Source organism: Drosophila biarmipes, chromosome 2R (assembly GCF_025231255.1).
Source record: "Drosophila biarmipes strain raj3 chromosome 2R, RU_DBia_V1.1, whole genome shotgun sequence".
In the NCBI taxonomy this organism is placed as follows: Eukaryota; Metazoa; Arthropoda; class Insecta; order Diptera; family Drosophilidae; genus Drosophila; species Drosophila biarmipes.
This window is the reverse complement of record NC_066615.1, coordinates 13,287,900-13,306,005: the sequence shown is the minus strand read 5'-3', so window position 1 is coordinate 13,306,005 and position 18,106 is coordinate 13,287,900. Positions and strand designations below refer to the sequence as shown.

General features: G+C 44.5%; 5 protein-coding genes across 5 annotated transcripts; 4 read left to right on the top strand and 1 right to left on the bottom strand.

Annotated features, from left to right (window-relative positions):
- Positions 1-12: 12 nt before the first annotated feature.
- LOC108030438 (uncharacterized) lies at positions 13-2,248 on the top strand. The gene is made up of 3 exons (XM_017103327.3): positions 13-478; positions 1,511-1,733; positions 1,800-2,248. The coding sequence occupies exons 1-3, from the start codon at positions 175-177 to the stop codon at positions 1,900-1,902; spliced, it is 630 nt and encodes a 209-aa protein (XP_016958816.1). The 5' UTR covers positions 13-174; the 3' UTR covers positions 1,903-2,248.
- LOC108030439 (uncharacterized) lies at positions 2,218-3,369 on the bottom strand. Its single transcript, XM_017103329.3, has 4 exons — positions 3,310-3,369; positions 2,832-3,251; positions 2,428-2,556; positions 2,218-2,372 (listed from the first exon to the last, which is right to left on the bottom strand). The coding sequence occupies exons 1-4, from the start codon at positions 3,320-3,322 to the stop codon at positions 2,218-2,220; spliced, it is 717 nt and encodes a 238-aa protein (XP_016958818.1). The 5' UTR covers positions 3,323-3,369.
- A 97-nt stretch (positions 3,370-3,466) lies between these two features.
- LOC108030459 (GTP-binding protein 128up) lies at positions 3,467-5,022 on the top strand. Its single transcript, XM_017103353.3, has 4 exons — positions 3,467-3,631; positions 3,760-3,880; positions 3,934-4,774; positions 4,833-5,022. Exons 1-4 carry the CDS (start codon positions 3,590-3,592, stop codon positions 4,933-4,935), a joined length of 1,107 nt encoding a protein of 368 aa, XP_016958842.1. The 5' UTR covers positions 3,467-3,589; the 3' UTR covers positions 4,936-5,022.
- Positions 5,023-5,211: 189 nt separating this feature from the next.
- Positions 5,212-8,800, top strand: LOC108030321 (DNA-directed RNA polymerase III subunit RPC2). The gene is made up of 2 exons (XM_017103165.2): positions 5,212-6,169; positions 6,224-8,800. Exons 1-2 carry the CDS (start codon positions 5,287-5,289, stop codon positions 8,752-8,754), a joined length of 3,414 nt encoding a protein of 1,137 aa, XP_016958654.1. The 5' UTR covers positions 5,212-5,286; the 3' UTR covers positions 8,755-8,800.
- A 2,478-nt stretch (positions 8,801-11,278) lies between these two features.
- Positions 11,279-17,464, top strand: LOC108030364 (DNA fragmentation factor subunit alpha). Its single transcript, XM_017103233.3, has 4 exons — positions 11,279-11,564; positions 14,785-15,000; positions 15,589-15,860; positions 16,054-17,464. The coding sequence occupies exons 1-4, from the start codon at positions 11,520-11,522 to the stop codon at positions 16,415-16,417; spliced, it is 897 nt and encodes a 298-aa protein (XP_016958722.1). The 5' UTR covers positions 11,279-11,519; the 3' UTR covers positions 16,418-17,464.
- Positions 17,465-18,106: the final 642 nt, after the last annotated feature.

Here is an 18,106-nt window from a genome sequence, read left to right as displayed (position 1 = left end):
GCATTTTCTACGTTGTTTTTTTCGGGGGTGTGACGTACATTGTTTTTGTTTTTGTGCTATTGTGAATAAAACCAACTGTTGTCGAGTGAAACAAGAGTGAATCGTCACCCGTGCCAGACTTTCCCACAAAGAAAGTTCAATTCTAAACAAAGCTTTCGCCGGCAAAACAACAAAATGCAGGTGGAACCCATCGCCGCTGGCTGTGACGTCACGCATGGCCAGCAAGAGGAAAACAAAACCAAATTGCTTTTCTCGACGGCAGTCAGAAGCTCGAAAACCAACCAGCCGAACGGTCGGATATACACCTCGACTCCAAAGACCTCTCAGCCTCAGCCGAAGGTTCCCAACTACGTGGGCCTCAACGAACCCACGGAGAAGGGGCGAGTGGGCGTGGTGACCGCCCTCGATCCGCTGCTCAAGAAGGTGGCCCTTCTGATTGGAATCCTAATAATCGGCTGCAAAAGCGTCATTCTAACCAGTAAGTGTGTCAGGTTGGAGGCCACACTGTGGGTGTATCTTTACCTATTTATTTGTACTTCCCCCTGGGCAGCGGGGGCGGAGACCCAAGGCTGCAATTGTCGGCGGTGACGTCGTCTTCGCTCGTTTTGTTTATGTTTTCGCGTTTATAAATAGTTGAAGTTCGTGTGATCTCATAGCGGTGTTTATTCCCCCTGCAATAGCCTCCCAAATGGCAAAAAACGACTATGTATAAAGAAGGCAGACTGTTTGTTGCGCATTTAGCCTGCTCATTTGCATACATACGCATTAGAAGACCTCTAAAAGGTTGAGAGTGATTAGTGGCTTCATCTTCGAAGCAAAAAGCGATTAGTTAGTTAATTGTTTGCCCAAAAGTGCTTAGGCATTCGTCTTTGTTTAGCTTAACGGTGTTTGGCACTGGGTTTTCGTCACGCGACACATACATAAATACATCAGCGGTACCGCTGCCCAGGAAAAGTACCGAATTTTACAAGTCTAACGATCCAGCAATCTAGCCGTTAATTTGCATTAGGGTGGCTCGAAAATGTTCCAAGGAACATGTACTAGACCTTATTTAAAACATAGATTTTTCTTTAAATTAATCTCAGAATTTTTACTTAGTTGAGGTAATAGAATAACTAAATATTCTTAACTTGTTCCAATAAAACATTCACAAAACATAAAATCTTAAAAATATTTAACTTTGTTTTCTCAAAACATCTTTTAAAACTATTTTTTTACAAACATTTTTTTTTATTGTCATTATTAGATTTTATAAAATCTTTAAATAGATCAACCTAATTATTGGTTAGCAAATGCATTTCAGTACTTGTTTGCATCTATTTTTAACCCCTTCGTGGCACAAAATGCTTAGATTTTCTCATAAATTAAATTTCTTCCCAATAAATTCCCGACCACCCTATTTATAAACCCTATTTTTGACGTGTTTATCGGGCCAAGTCTGATAACACGGAATCCAATAGAACGACACTCAATGCGAGATACTAACGAGTTTTCTGCGTTCACTTTGCAGTGCCATACGTCAGCGGCGACTCCATCCAGGTGCTGAGCCACCAGGTGCAGAGTCGGTGGAACGAGACCTTGGTGTGGGCCACCAGGCACCAGCTGGGCTCCAGGCTGAGTCCCCTGCTGTGTGGTCTCATTGTGGCCGCATTCGCGTACGGAATTGTGTACTTGGACAGCGCAGTGCCCGGCGTAAACCCGCCCGCGCCCTTCACGCCGCGTTCCAAGAGGCGGTAAGCTCTCGAGGAATTACCTTTCATTGGCCATCACCCACATTGTTTTTCCGTTTCAATTTGCAGTTTCCGCGAGGAGAAGACCGCCTCGCTGCACTTGGGCTACTTGTGCGCCCTGTTCTGCGGATTTCTGGTCACGGTCTTCATGTACTTCGACTTGTACTCCTAGAACTGAACACCCATTTCCTTCCACTTAGTCAAATAAGCTCACCAGTATTAGAGTTTAATCGTCAACTTTGGAATTTGTATTTATTGTAGTCCCTGTAACAGTGCAATGCTCCTGGAGAGAAACATCAGCGGCATTTTGAAGCTAACTTAGTTCCTAGTTCATTTATAAGTAACTTACTTAAAAACTATAAATTATTCATGATTTCTAAGCTACAAAGTACAAAATGAAACATTTCACTGTTGATTCTGGGCCAGGAGAGAACAGATTGAGCTTACAAATGTATATCTTAATGTTTGGAAATACCTTAAATATAACTTACTTATGCACATTGTTTTGCATCAGAATATACGCTGTCACATTTTCAATGCGCATACATTGCTGATGCCAGTCTGTATCGCTTACCTGGGCGATGCTAAAAGTCTGCAGTCGATTCTCGCCAATAAAATGGCCCACGAGATGAACATGACCGCCTGTAACTGGATTTGTTTAGGATACATTTTTGATTAACAGAACTCTTCAGCTTGCCTGGGCTCCAAGTTTTCAAGACTCCTTCGAAATCGTAGTAAATTCCCTGGAGAATGGGGCCCGAATCTTCGTTTCGCAGGAGTAAAGTGTACTCCCCACGTTTTCCCTCAATAATGCGCAGCAATTTTCCTGTTATCATTATTAAAATCGAACTTCTACTTAAAACGATCATAGATATATGAAGTAATTTGTGTACCTCGGAAAATATTAATAAATTATAATATTAAACAATTTGAAATATAAATTTATCTTTAAAAACCTTTTCCGTAAAATTAAGTATTACCGTTTGGTAAAAATGTTTTTTTCTAAGTTTAAATATCATGATTTACAGAGAGGATTTTCATTAAAGTGGGATTTGAACTCAAAAGAAATAGGAAATATGGATTAGTAAAGTTTAAACCCACCGTAGACATTCCAAATGGCGTTGATATCTGGATACATTTTGTGGGTTTTAAGGCAGAAGTCCACGTGACCGATCAAGCTAATTAAATTTCGTCCTGGCTGGGACATCGGGCAACTTGGCAACCCTACTTTTCCATCCTTTTTGGCGGAGACTTCGCAACGGGGCTTTTCCTGTGTCCTCGGAGTTGGAACGTAGACAAACTCCTTCTTGGGCCGCATTTCGGCCTCCTCCTCCACAAAACCATCGTACCTCAGTTTGTTGTCCTTGCGAGAGATGATCAGTTTTGTTTGTCGCAGCTGGCTGTTATTTTTGCGCAAAAGTTGAGCGGCCGTCGGAAAGCTGAGACTCTGTTGGGAGGTATTATTAGCCAGTTGGTCCTTGAACTTAGCGTGGCTGTTGCCCAACGGAGTTCGGGGTTTGGCTGCAACAAGGAAAAATCTTTTAATATTATTTTTAAATATATAATTTTATTTTTCTACCTTTGGCGAACATTTTACTGGAGGTCTTTTTGTAACGGCTCTATTCCCTTCAGAGTGACCCTTCGCCAGTTTTTGAATTGCGAACATTTGAGCACAACAAATAAGTGTTGGCTAACGAAGGCCAGCTTTTGTTTCCACATTTCGCCAAGCATCGAGTGTATCGAATACACATCGATAACTGCTCCAACTGTCCACGCGAGAGTTTCCTATTTTTATTTTTACATGCATATTTGTTGATAACTGGGGTTTTTAGTGGACCGCGTATAACTGCCAGCCAGCCATGAGCACAATTTTGGAGAAAATCTCGGCCATCGAGTCGGAGGTGAGCGGTATGGAGTACCTGGCGATCTTACAAAATCTAACCTGTCTTGCATCCACTTACCCCTCGGATTCCCCCCTGGATTCCTCTTAAATCACCGGGTCTTGTGGACTTTCTTGGCTTCTTTGTAGATGGCCCGCACCCAGAAGAACAAGGCTACATCGGCGCATTTGGGTCTGCTGAAGGCGAAGCTGGCCAAGCTGCGGCGCGAGCTGATTTCCCCCAAAGGAGGCGGCGGCGGCACCGGCGAAGGTGGGTGATCCCCTGAAAACAACTTTCAAATACTAATAAGTATGTACTTCCAGCTGGCTTCGAGGTGGCCAAGACTGGAGATGCCCGGGTGGGGTTCGTCGGCTTTCCCTCCGTGGGCAAATCCACCCTACTCTCCAATTTGGCTGGCGTATACTCCGAGGTAGCGGCCTATGAGTTCACAACCTTGACCACTGTGCCCGGCTGCATCAAGTACAAGGGCGCCAAGATCCAGCTGCTGGATCTGCCCGGTATCATCGAGGGCGCCAAGGATGGCAAGGGTCGTGGTCGTCAGGTGATCGCCGTTGCGCGCACCTGTAACCTCATCTTCATGGTGCTGGATTGCCTGAAACCGCTCGGCCACAAGAAACTCCTGGAGCACGAGTTGGAGGGCTTTGGCATCCGGCTGAACAAGAAACCACCAAATATCTACTACAAGCGGAAGGACAAGGGCGGCATCAATCTGAACAGCATGGTTCCCCAGTCCGAGTTGGACACGGATCTGGTCAAGACCATTCTGTCCGAGTACAAGATCCACAATGCGGACATTACTCTGAGATACGATGCCACCAGTGACGACCTGATCGATGTGATCGAGGGCAACCGCATTTACATACCCTGCATCTATCTGCTGAACAAGATCGATCAGATCTCCATCGAGGAGCTGGACGTAATCTACAAGATCCCGCACTGCGTGCCCATCTCGGCGCACCACCACTGGAACTTTGACGATCTCCTGGAGCTGATGTGGGAGTACCTGCGGCTGCAGCGGATCTACACCAAGCCCAAGGGCCAGCTGCCCGACTATAACTCGCCCGTGGTGCTCCACAACGAGCGGACCAGCATCGAGGACTTCTGCAACAAGCTGCATCGCTCCATAGCCAAGGAGTTTAAATAGTGAGAAAGACTTAATAGCCCATTCTGGTTCGGTTTTTCAACTTTTTATCCCCTTTAGTGCGCTCGTCTGGGGTTCATCCGTGAAGCATCAGCCGCAGAAGGTGGGCATTGAACATGTTCTTAACGACGAGGATGTGGTCCAGATTGTGAAGAAGGTCTAGACTCTGTGAAAAGGTTACACTGATTAGATGGCATTTTTTATTCAAAAATAAAAAACGAACGTGCTTTAGTTCTTCTTGACTTTGTAACGCCTTATGTTTAAAAAGAGCTTTGACTTTCGCAGGTAAATAAATAAATTAAAGAACTGTTAAATATAGCCAGATTTGGAGGGAAAAGGCTGCACTGTCAACACCAGCCGGCTGACTGCTTACCAACACAGGTTAAAATGCATCGATATCCGATAGACCCAGCTAAATAACACCTGGCATCGAAGAACGATAGCCCGATAGGTCCCGGAATAAAAAAGTAGCACGCTGTTTTGTTGTTGATGAAACTTAAGTAATTTAAGCGAAATGGTGGAGCTGAAGATGGGCGATCACAATGTGGAGGCCAGCACATGGGAGCCGGGCGACAGCAAGGACTGGTCAATGCCCATTAAGCCGCTGGCGGAGAAGTGGAAACTGGTCCCGGCATTCCTGCAAGTAAAGGGCTTGGTAAAGCAGCACATCGACTCCTTCAATCACTTCATCAACGTGGACATCAAGAAGATTGTGAAGGCCAACGAGCTGGTGACCAGTGGGGCGGATCCGCTATTCTACCTAAAGTACCTGGACGTGCGGGTGGGCAAGCCCGACATCGACGAGGGCTTCAACATCACCAAGTCGACCACACCGCACGAATGCCGGCTGAGGGACACCACGTACTCGGCGCCCATCACCGTGGACATCGAGTACACGCGGGGCACTCAGCGGATCAAGCGGAACAACCTGCTCATCGGCCGCATGCCCCTCATGCTGCGCTGCTCAAACTGCGCTCTCACCGGGAAGTCGGAGTTCGAGTTGTCCAAACTGAACGAGTGCCCGCTAGATCCCGGTGGCTACTTCGTGGTGCGCGGCCAGGAGAAGGTCATTCTTATCCAGGAGCAGCTGTCCTGGAACAAGATGCTCACCGAGGACTTTAACGGCGTAGTGCAGTGCCAAGTAACCTCCTCCACCCACGAAAAGAAGTCCCGTACTTTGGTGCTGAGCAAGCATGGAAAGTACTACCTGAAGCACAACTCCATGACGGACGACATACCCATTGTGGTGATCTTTAAAGCCCTGGGCGTGGTTTCCGATCAGGAAATCCAGTCGCTTATTGGCATAGATACCAAATCGCAGAATAGATTTGGCGCCTCTCTTCTGGATGCCTATAATCTGAAAGTCTTTACCCAGCAAAGGGCTTTGGAGTACATGGGTAGGTTTGTTCACGCAACTCTGCGGCCTCGCTATTAATGGCTTCTTTCTCTAGGCTCAAAACTGGTGGTGAAGAGGTTTCAAAGTGCCACCACAAAAACACCCTCGGAAGAGGCTCGCGAACTGCTGTTGACCACCATTCTGGCACACGTTCCTGTGGATAACTTCAACTTCCAAATGAAGGCCATTTATGTGTCCATGATGGTGCGCCGTGTGATGGCCGCCGAGCTGGACAAAACGCTCTTCGACGATCGCGATTATTACGGCAACAAGCGACTGGAGCTGGCTGGTTCCCTGCTCTCCATGATGTTCGAGGATCTGTTCAAGCGCATGAACTGGGAGCTCAAGACCATCGCCGACAAGAATATACCCAAGGTAAAGGCGGCGCAGTTCGATGTGGTGAAGCACATGAGGGCGGCGCAGATAACCGCTGGATTGGAGTCGGCTATTAGCTCCGGAAACTGGACGATTAAGCGATTTAAAATGGAAAGAGCTGGTGTAACGCAGGTGCTGTCCCGCCTGAGTTATATATCCGCTTTGGGAATGATGACCCGAGTGAACTCGCAGTTTGAAAAGACACGAAAGGTGTCCGGTCCGCGATCCCTGCAGCCCAGCCAGTGGGGCATGCTGTGTCCCTCGGACACGCCCGAAGGCGAAGCCTGTGGTCTGGTAAAAAATCTAGCCCTGATGACACACATTACCACCGAGGTGGAGGAGCGACCGGTTATGATAGTGGCCTTCAATGCAGGCGTTGAGGATATTCGGGAAGTGAGCGGCAATCCCATCAATAATCCGAATGTCTTTCTTGTCTTTATCAATGGTAATGTTCTGGGGCTCACCTTGAACCACAAACACCTGGTGCGGAATCTACGCTACATGCGCAGGAAGGGTCGCATGGGCAGCTATGTGTCGGTGCACACATCCTACACCCAAAGATGCATCTACATACATACAGACGGCGGGCGTTTGTGCCGCCCTTATGTCATTGTGGAGAACCAACGACCGCTAGTAAAGCAACAGCACCTGGATGAGCTCAACCGGGGAATTCGCAAGTTCGACGACTTTCTCTTGGACGGTCTAATCGAGTATTTGGATGTCAACGAGGAGAACGATTCGTTTATCGCCTGGAACGAGCAGCAAATCGAAGAGCGCACTACGCACTTGGAAATAGAGCCATTCACATTGCTGGGAGTCTGTGCGGGCTTGGTGCCCTATCCGCATCACAACCAGAGTCCCAGGAACACCTACCAATGTGCTATGGGTAAACAAGCGATGGGCATGATTGGCTACAACCAAAAGAACCGCATCGACTCGCTTATGTACAATCTGGTGTATCCCCATGCTCCTATGGTGAAATCCAAGACCATCGAGCTTACCAACTTCGACAAATTGCCAGCAGGACAAAATGCCACGGTGGCCGTGATGAGTTACTCCGGTTATGATATCGAAGATGCTTTAATCTTGAACAAGGCATCAATAGATCGTGGCTATGGACGCTGCCTGGTCTACAAGAACTCAAAGTGCACGGTGAAACGTTATGCGAATCAGACCTTTGACAGGATCATGGGTCCTGTGAAAGATGCGCTTACAAACAAGGTGATCTTCAAGCACGACGTCCTGGACACTGATGGCATTGTGGCTCCTGGCGAGCAGGTTCAGAACAAACAAATCATGATCAACAAGGAGATGCCGGCGGTTACTTCGATGAACCCGCTGCAGGGTCAATCTCCGCAGGTTCCCTATACCGCGGTGCCCATAAGTTATAAAGGACCCGAGCCCAGTTACATTGAGCGCGTGATGGTCTCCGCCAATGCCGAGGAGGACTTTCTGATCAAGATCCTGCTGCGTCAGACACGTATTCCTGAGATCGGGGACAAGTTTAGTTCGCGGCACGGCCAAAAAGGTGTGACCGGGCTGATTGTTGAGCAGGAGGACATGCCCTTTAATGACTTTGGCATCTGCCCAGATATGATTATGAACCCGCATGGCTTCCCCTCTCGTATGACAGTGGGTAAAACTCTGGAGCTGCTCGGCGGGAAGGCTGGCCTCCTGGAAGGCAAGTTTCACTATGGTACTGCCTTTGGAGGGTCCAAGGTGGAGGATATCCAGGCGGAACTGGAGCGCCACGGGTTCAACTACGTGGGCAAGGACTTCTTCTACTCCGGCATCACTGGAACGCCCCTGGAGGCGTACATCTATTCGGGTCCTGTGTACTACCAGAAACTGAAGCACATGGTGCAAGACAAGATGCACGCCCGTGCCCGAGGGCCCAAGGCGGTGCTCACCCGTCAGCCGACGCAGGGAAGAAGCCGCGAGGGTGGCCTGCGTCTGGGCGAAATGGAGCGCGATTGCCTCATATCCTACGGAGCAAGTATGCTGATCATGGAGCGTCTGATGATCTCGTCGGATGCCTTTGAGGTGGATGTCTGCAGGACCTGCGGCCGGTTGGCCTACTGCTCCTGGTGTCATTTCTGCCAGTCGTCGGCCAATGTCTCCAAGATATCCATGCCGTATGCCTGCAAACTGCTCTTCCAGGAGTTAACCAGCATGAATGTGGTGCCGAAGATGATTTTGGAGAACTATTAATGAGATTGACTTGCCTGAATAGCAATAAAATATTTGTTATTTTGTAGTGGGAGTATGTTTTTAATGTGCCTATACGGATTGTAGCTTCGTCAGTTTGAAAAACAATCAATAAGTTTGTGCTGTATTGCATAAAGGTTGTAAACTTGTACATATTCATAAGGTTGCCGCGACCAAGCATCAAGCATCAAATGTCAAAGTGAAGAGGTTCAAGCGAAGTCAGCGGAAGAAAGTCCCTCTTGAATTTTAACGAGGTCCTGTTAAAAACGATGCCTTTACTCAGCAGAGTTCTGTGGGCTTACAGCCCTAAGCTGTTCCCAAAAACGACTTAGCTGTGTAAAATGGCTCCTGTTATCCCTTTTTTAGGGCGCGAAGGATAATTAGTTCTGTCTGTTTTTTGTTTGTCAGCTGCTTGGGCCTAGTTTAAGCCGTCTGTGCTGGCAAAAGCGATTAATAAACAAAGCAAGCTGTTGAGAATAAATGTTATTTGTGGACTTTAACCTTTTAAAATAAGATAAAAGGTCCTTTTCGGATATAATTTAGTTAAGGTCAATGTAGATAAATTGTATTTTTAACTTATCAACAAGTATTGTTTTTCTCCTTATTGTAAATATGTCTTAAAGTCTCGTTAAGATGAGTGAAACGGGTTGCTGTTTAAGAGCCCCTTAGTCATTCATGGGGTTAAGCCAGGTAAACGATATTGTCGCCCGTTGACTTATTGGCTTCCCTTAGCATTGCATATTGCCTGCCTCGCAGTGAGGCAATTACCTGCCACCTGGCCGGTGAAGCCTCAACCCAGATTCTGGCCGATGTGTCAACGTCTCCGTGGTCAATGCACCGCGGTGCATGCACGTGACCTGCGAACTGTTTGCGACACAGCCACCCGCACGAGCCAATGTCCTTGTGCGTCCTTTCAAGTGACCTGTGCTTAAAATAGTCCCAGCCACCACCCGGCACCACCTCCCCGGCTGCTCCTTTTGTTAAATCTGCAGTTACTATGTATATGCGGTGCAATGACAGCAAACGGGGCAAACTGCCAGCAGCAGAAGGAGCATCTGAGGAACCGATGGTGCGCACTAGGATGACAATTTAAGGTTGCCCCCATCTCTGATCCCTCCCCCTTTCATATCCTCCTCCTTTCCGGGCTATTCAGTTCCGTTCTACACGGGGAGAAATCATAAAGGGTTGGGGAGAAGTCAAAGTTGCATATCTGGGCTCAGATTAATAGTTTTAAGTTCAGAACAGAAGGAAAACCCTTTTATTTTATCATTTCTAGCCACATACAAAAATTCATATCTATTTGACAAGTTTTTTATAATTAATGCGGTTTAATAGGTTTTAATGCCTTATAGTCAGGTTTTAGCGATAGTTAATATACCATTTAAACGCTCAAAAGTAGGCCATAAAAATAATAATATTCAAAATGACAATAATTTTATTTTAAATCTAATTTGATTTCAATATAATACGATTCTTTGTCAATACTATACTTTTCTCGCCGTGCATAAACTCAGTTCAACTCAATCTGGGACCACCTTCCGGCTTTGGTTTTCCTTTCATGTATTTTGGCCATTTGTCAAAAGTTTGCCATTTTTGCTCTTCTTTATCTGGACGGTTCGTTGATGTGTGCATAGCAATGGGTGTATATAGATTTAAATGGGTGTTGGCCACTTGAGTGGAAAGTTAAGCGTTGTCTAACTGCTCTTTTGGGCGGGTTCCAAAGGGAAAAGGACACTGGATTGACAACACCGGATGTCATTGGGCTGATAAAGCGCCAGGGACCCCAAAGGCCGATTGAAACCTAATGCACCTTCGGATTAAAACAGAGATTAGTGTTAGGCTTAGATTTTAGCAAATTTTCACATGGACAACCATTAAAGACCTGAAAATGGTGTATAGGGATTGGCCTAGCAAGCTACTTGTCTTTTCTAGAGCCTTGGCTGCAGGATAATGTTATCAACATAGTCAGCAGAGAGGAAGAGTTTCTCGGCCGTTGTTTAGCCGCTCTTTTGTAAGCTTTACGTTTGAGGTAATAAACTTCTAAAAATGTTAGGTCATAAATATTTATTAAATAATGATCTCTTGTGAATATCACCATGATATACCATGAGCATTAAAAGTTTAGTTTAATTTAGACATATTTATCTTTAAACATATGAAGCAAATGATCTAATTTAATTAATATATTTTGGTTGTGTTAAATAAAATTTAGTTTTTAAAAAAGGACAAATTAAAAAACAAAAACAAAAACAAAAAAATTGTACCTCTTATAAAAAATAACTTCTCAATTTCTTAAAGGCGCCAATTAAAAAGCTTAGAAATTAAAAAGGATGGTAACATGGATAAAATAAATAACTTTTAAAAAATTTTAAAATAAAAAATAAATATAACTCTAATAAATTTGGAGAATAAACCAAGAGAACGTTAACATTGGGCTCTGGGATAACAGCGCGCTCTCAGAGCTCTGCTAATAGGGGGTAGCGTATAAAAGCGGGTGCCTCTCGGCAGCACGCGCTCATTGCAAAACCGGCGCTCTTCGCATCGAAAGCTCCGCTGCGGAGCCGAAAAAACACATTTAATTCCCATTTCAAGTGCAGCTTGTGGCCAGGAATTTAAAGTTTGTTTAAGCCCAGAGTGCAAGTGCGAGGGTGCAAGAAAACACATAAATCTCCGGGAAAACACAGAAAACCAAATGTTGAGCCAGTAATAGTGCTAGTACTTAGTGCACAGCTAGAGTGAATTTATAAGTTAGTTAAAGAAACGAAGAAATGGAGACTGCAGCGAACTCGGGCGACTCCAAAAAGCCTTTCAAAGTGAGTTTATATTGTTAACAAATCAGCTCTGGGGCCCCAGACAAACAATGAGTTCTGAAGCATGCATTATTTTCCTGCCATGCCCTTTTTGGGCGTTGTTGTTTTCGCCTTTGTTGTTTTTGGCCGCGTGCTGCGTTCTCTATTTTTTTTTGGTTCTTTATGGAAACTGGGTTGAACTTCAAGATGCTCTGAGCAAGGCAGAAGAGAGCTCACCATAAGAGAGCCGAAAGCTCGCAACGAAGAGCGCGGTGAAAGCTCAGTAATGCCTCAATATTGACTTTGCAAAATCAAATTTGTTTTTTCTTTTTTACTTTGCTTTTTTTCTGGTGTGTTTTTTTCTTTTTTTGTATTTCATTCGACGACTGGGAATTGTTTGCTTTTGGCATTTGTTTTACTTGTGTGCTGGGCCTTTGTTTCCCGACTAATTTGTTTATCCGCCGCTTAAACAGCAGCAAGCAGTTTAAAGTTCTTAAAGGATAAAGTGCTTTAAAAGGATAAACTGCTTAAAGATGCAAGCAAAAGAAATAAAACCACAAGGACTACAGACAGTTGACAATTCAACAGAATGCGAAAAAACCACAAAGGTTTTTAAGTTGTCTGTGGAACACGAAAACGACTTTTGCGAAATATTTCTGCAGATTGCCTCGAAAATCTGTCCATTATATCCATTAAAATGTCGCTGCTTATTAAAATAATTAATTCAGCCACCACCAAACACAAATCGGCTTAAAAGCTGTCAAATACCTCGACAGCCAGGAAAATGCCATTAAAAAGGGAAAACTTTTCGTCCTTACATGTCGCTTTGGTAATTAGCCAAAAGCCACGCCCACTCCCCCGCACATGGCCCGACCACACCCCGCCAAGCGTTTGGTTAATAATTTATTTAACAATTTCCATAATGCCCGGGCGTAGTTGGAAAGCAATTTAAAGTTGTCGCCTAATTTCCCCAGCGTCTCGAAAATCTGCGGCCTACGCCCATCAAATATTTAAAAGTCCTGCGACTTGCGACTTGTGGATCCGGCTCGGTCTAAGATGCAGATGAATAGAGTCCCGGGCACGTATCCTTCGGCAGATTTTGAATGGAGCCAGACGTCGGAGGTCGTTGCACGTTGGGTTCAGGACCCTGGGGTCCTGATGCCCAGCTCGAGTTAGATGTGATTTAAGGACATCAGTTTGAATGTGCTCAAACAGTCCGGTTAAATCTGTTCTACATACATTTGGTAATGCAAAAACGGAGTTTCAGACTGCATTAATAACATATCCAAGTAAATTTTTTCATTTTTACCCAGTAAAATTATTAAAATTAGTATTCCATTGGGTTGTTCTACGTCGTTTAGACAAATATATATCCAAGAAAATATCATACAAAATATTATTCTATAAATCTGTTTAATATACATTTAGTAATCCAAAATAGGACTCATGGAATCATGAGTTTTAAACTACATTTATTCATATTTAAGTAAATTTATATATTTTTACCAAGTATATATATATATATTTTTTTTTATATATACTTTCCAAGAAAATATCATAAAAAATATTATTCTATGTACACACACACAATAACACTTATCGAGATTTTTGTTTTACCCTTTTTTAAATAAACTGAAACAAAGCAAGTTATTTTGTCCCAAGAAACATGCAACTTTTACAGGCAAAACTTTGTTGTCCATAATGAAACTTTAAAACATTCTGGTCACAACATTCCCCAGACCAACCATCTGTATTCTGTTGAAAAACTGTTCAACCATGTTTGTTTTCCGAAAATCTTGCTACTACTTTATTAGACACATTGTATCGTTTCGAGGGTAATTAAATAAACTGCTAATTGAATTGCAAGCGGCAGTATAAACGTCCATTCTTGCTGGGAAAATCTACTAATGCGATGAACTAAAACTTTTGACAAGTTTCCGAACAAAAACTATGCTTTTGTTTTCGATGCTACCGCGTTCTCCCACTTGTCAGATGTTCTGCGAAGTTTTCATTGTTTCAAAGTTTCTCCCACCCCCATCATGATATGATTAATATTTGGCGCTTTCGAAGCAGAAAAGTTGGCTGGCTTTAAGCAGTTATAAGATAATTTAATGAAGGCCTCTCAGCTGTCTGGGAAAATGGATAGAAGAAAGAGCTTGAAAGCGGAAAATAAAATGCTCGAAATGCAAACTGGAGTACAATTTCATTTAGTCACGGCCTGCTCAATTATTTATGAAGGACCTCGAGGAGTTGCACGCTGCTCGCCGTTTCGGGGCTATAAATTCGGGCAGGAGTGCAGTCGTGCCTCCGCGTTTGCTCCTTTAATATCCATCTCCTGGCTCTCGAGCAGGTCTAATTTATGTTTCGTTTAACCTTAGTGCTGAGGCACCATTTAACATCGCATGCAAGTTTAATAGAGCCTGGCGAAGACTTCGTCCTTGCACCCAGAAGGCAGCCCTAGCTTATGGCATTCGCGAAGGAGCCTGCAGCATGAAAAATGCTGACATGCATAACTTGTCGCGCAAAAAAGGATGTGGCAAGGATTCGGTGGCCAAGGGGTTGGGTGTACTACATATAAACGACAAATATTTGCACCGCAGTCCGTAGAGTGCTTGTCAAACGGCGTTCGAGTTAGGAGAGAACTCAAAACACACAGCTCAGCACTGGCAAGTGAAATATGCACAAAGTCGACTTTGAGGTGACATCCCCGCCGGGGAGCAGAACCAGTCCATAAATCTCAATTAGAGCAAATGGACATTTGACAGCAGGACATGATGTGTGCGCAAATATTCCGTTCATTTATTCATTGTGATATTTCGGGGAATGGAAAACAATCCGTAGTGGATTATTGTTTGTTTATTATTTATTTAACAAATTTGTTTTTATTGTTTGATAGAATTTGAATAAGAGAACAGAATTTAAATAACTTTAAACACATGCAAATAAATAAGAACTGCTTGCAGGTTTGCATAGTTTGCTTTCACCATTCAAGAAAAAGGGTTCAGAGCAGCCGTAAATTTACAACTTTTCCCATTTCTGTATTTTTGCGTTCTTATTTTGGGTGCCGACCACCTGAATATTTTATGGGGACACAGTTGTGTTCCTTCTGACATTAATTTATTATTCATTTGATGAGCGGGGCCATGTGGAACTGTTACTGCCTCTGTTTCCGTAATTGTAAACGTATAATGGCTTGTTATTCCCTTTCTCAGTCACGGTTCTTTTTTTCCTTTTTTACGGCCAGGTCAAGGACGTTACACGCAACATCAAGAAGGCTGTCTGCGCCTCCAGTCTGGAGGAGATTCGCAGCAAGGTGGCGGAGAAGTTCGAGAAGTGCGACCACCTGCCCACCATCCACCTGGACTCCGACGGCACGGAGGTCGACGACGAGGAGTACTTCCGCACGCTGGACGAGAACACGGAACTGGTGGCCGTCTTTCCCGGAGAGCATTGGATAGATGTGAGTTGCACTCGGGAAAAGCATAAGATAATACTAATTTATAAATTTTGAGTTGCTTATTTTACACAGAAAAGTCTAGATCATATAAATTATTGGGGGTGCCAAAAAATAACTTGTTATTTTTTAACTGTCTAAAAGTATGCAATGAATTGGAATTCTAGGCGCAAATAAATTATTGCATACTTTTAGACAAAAATTACATTTAAAAGTGATTTAAGAGATTTTTATGGCACTCACGATTGTTCTTAGTTTCTAAAGTTCTTATTTCATGTTTATTAGGGAAATCTTTAAAATTCAAAACTGCATTGACTACTTGTCCAATATTATTCATTTTATCTCTTATAAACACATTTTCAATTTGAAAACATTTTACGTAAAAATTCATCTTCAACATACCACATAAGAGATAAACCTTTTTACGGAATTCGTTTACAAATTACTTATGTTGTTGCTTTCTCCAAGTGAGTGCCACCTAATTGGATAATATATTTTATTTGTCGCTCCTTTTATTCGTCCTAATGACTAATTGCATTAGTCCTGGCATGCCAAGAGAGATTAAATTAAATGCTGTCTGCACTCCCTTTATAGCCCACACACTACGTGACCATAACAACTCCGCATGGCAACGAGGTGGGAACTGGAAACGGGGATCCCGCCGCCGGGGGCGAGGGAGACACCACCGATGCCAACAACTCGGAGTCGGCTCGTATCCGCCAGCTGGTGGGCCAGCTGCAAAACAACCTCTGCAACGTGTCCGTGATGAACGATGCCGACCTGGACTCGCTCTCCAACATGGATCCCAACTCGCTGGTGGACATCACGGGAAAGGAGTTCATGGAGCAGCTCAAGGATGCGGGAAGGTGAGTTTAAATTAAATAAATTATTAATATTTTCAGTCATTAAATCCTTTTTAAATATTAGAAAAGGAGTCTAAACGTATGCAACAATAAAAAATTAAAAAGGAGGAATGTCCTTATTTTACTGCATACTTTTATGCATCATTTAAGTATTCCAAATCTCTAGAAACTTATAGTTGTGTTGTCTCCCCATTAGACCACTTTGTGCCAAGCGGAATGCCGAGGATCGCTTGAATCTGCTGAAGCTGCTCAAGGCCGGAGCCATTTTCTGCTCGGAACGCTATCCGGAGGATGCGGAGGCCATCGACCGCGAGATCGGACGCCAGCTGAACGAGGCGGAGAGCGGACAGATGAGCACCACGACCACCAGCAATACCCGCACCATCGAGGTGGTGCAGTGCGACAATCAGAACACGACGATAACGATCACGGTGGGCGAGGCCACCACCACCTGCTCCGCGGCCAGCGGAGCCATGCTCGGATCCTCCGCTGCCGAGGCGGCGGCCAACGAGGCCAATGCCAATCCGAGCAGGAGTCCCAATGCCAACGGAGACATCTGACTGCCCATCCTGGGCAGCCTCAGGTGAAGTCTGCCGGCGGAGGAGTTGAAATCAAATTCAAATTTAAATTGAAAATCAAATCAGAATCAAGATCAAGATCCATGAGGATATACCGACGACATCAGTCCTGCAACATTGGGTTAACATAAATCGTATTTGTAGCATGTAATTAGGCGGTGCGAAATCAGCGAACGGAACGAAGACAAAATCAAGCGAAACCGAGTCAAAGGAGAATGCTTCATAGTATCTAAGAGCAAATGAAAGTTAACGAACAATACACGTACTAGATTTAAACACCAGGGCCAGGAGGTCAAGGGCTCACGGCCCACAAACAGATCTGAGCAGTCTTTTAGCAATCACAGTCAAGCGAAACGAAACGTATTTAACCGCGTATACACAAGCCACACCACGCTGTACTAGATGAATAATAATCAAACGTTAGCCAAGTAAGCATTATATTCGAGGTAGAATCCCTGGCGTAGGCAAAAATACCATAGAGAACCCACATTGAATGGATACTGGATATGGATATAGAGATGGAAATGCGGATATTTCTAGAGTCCCTGGAAACTGTTGATTTGCTTGCCGAGTAAATTGTGTTACGATTAGTAGATAGAATGGAAACGCACATCAAAAATTGTTTTAGACCAATGCCATTGTGAATGTCATTCGTTAAAGGCCAATTGAGACTGACTGTATTTATGTGTAATAGGTTTTTTCGTGGTTTTGAGCGGTTCGCCCCTACCCGCCCCGCCCCACTCGGAATCTATAGCCAAATGAATTTAAGTACCAGCAAACATTGTTAGCAAATTAAACAACAATAAAAGAACACAATAACGGAAATTGCAATTGCCCAATTAAAGTTGGTAACTGTCTACAATTCGATTAAGCAATAACGGAAGTCCTAAACGGAGCAGGCGAACGGAAAACAATTATTAAATATAGTGAAACGCGTACAGCAAATACCAGTAACAGAACCCCGAGGCAAACTATATACACGAAACCAGCAAGTAATAAATAAATGAAATAAATGAATATTCAAGCAGAGTTGATTGAACTAACTTGGCTGGCGGACGGGGCGTATGCGCAACATACACAGCGTGTGCAACAGGGCGTATGGAGTGTGCAAGCTGCTCTTTTGCTGGCAAAAGAGAGTTCCCAAAGAGCCGGAGAGTGGGAGTCCCGCTCCCCCTGCTCCTCCTGCTGCCTTCTAATTGCATTACTCGGCGCCATTCTCTTCGGCATGCCACTTCCTTGGTGACGTCACGGCCCGTGACGTTTGCAGGTCCTGGCAGGTCCTAGCTGATTGCGCTGGCCTACTGACACAGTTCAAAGCTCCCGGGTGACCCAAATTCATGACGACAGCACGTCGCCCCCTAGCAGCGCCCCTTTCCGTGGGCGTGGCCCTGGCTGTGATGAATTGAATTCCTTCCTTTTGACTTTTTGGCACATCTAATACCTCTTATTAAGACCCAGCAGAACCTTTATTTCTTGCCTTTCCCTCCTCGACTGCGCTTTTAATTTGTGCTTTTGGAAAGTACAATCCTATTTGGTTCCGTTTCTTGGGCAGAGGGAAGCAGGGCAGAGTCGCCGAGTGGAAGGTGCTGGAAAATATTAAAAATGTAACTCAAAACCGCACGTTTGTCGCCTGCTTTTGACTGCTTTTGATGTGCGCTGGCAGTTGCGGTG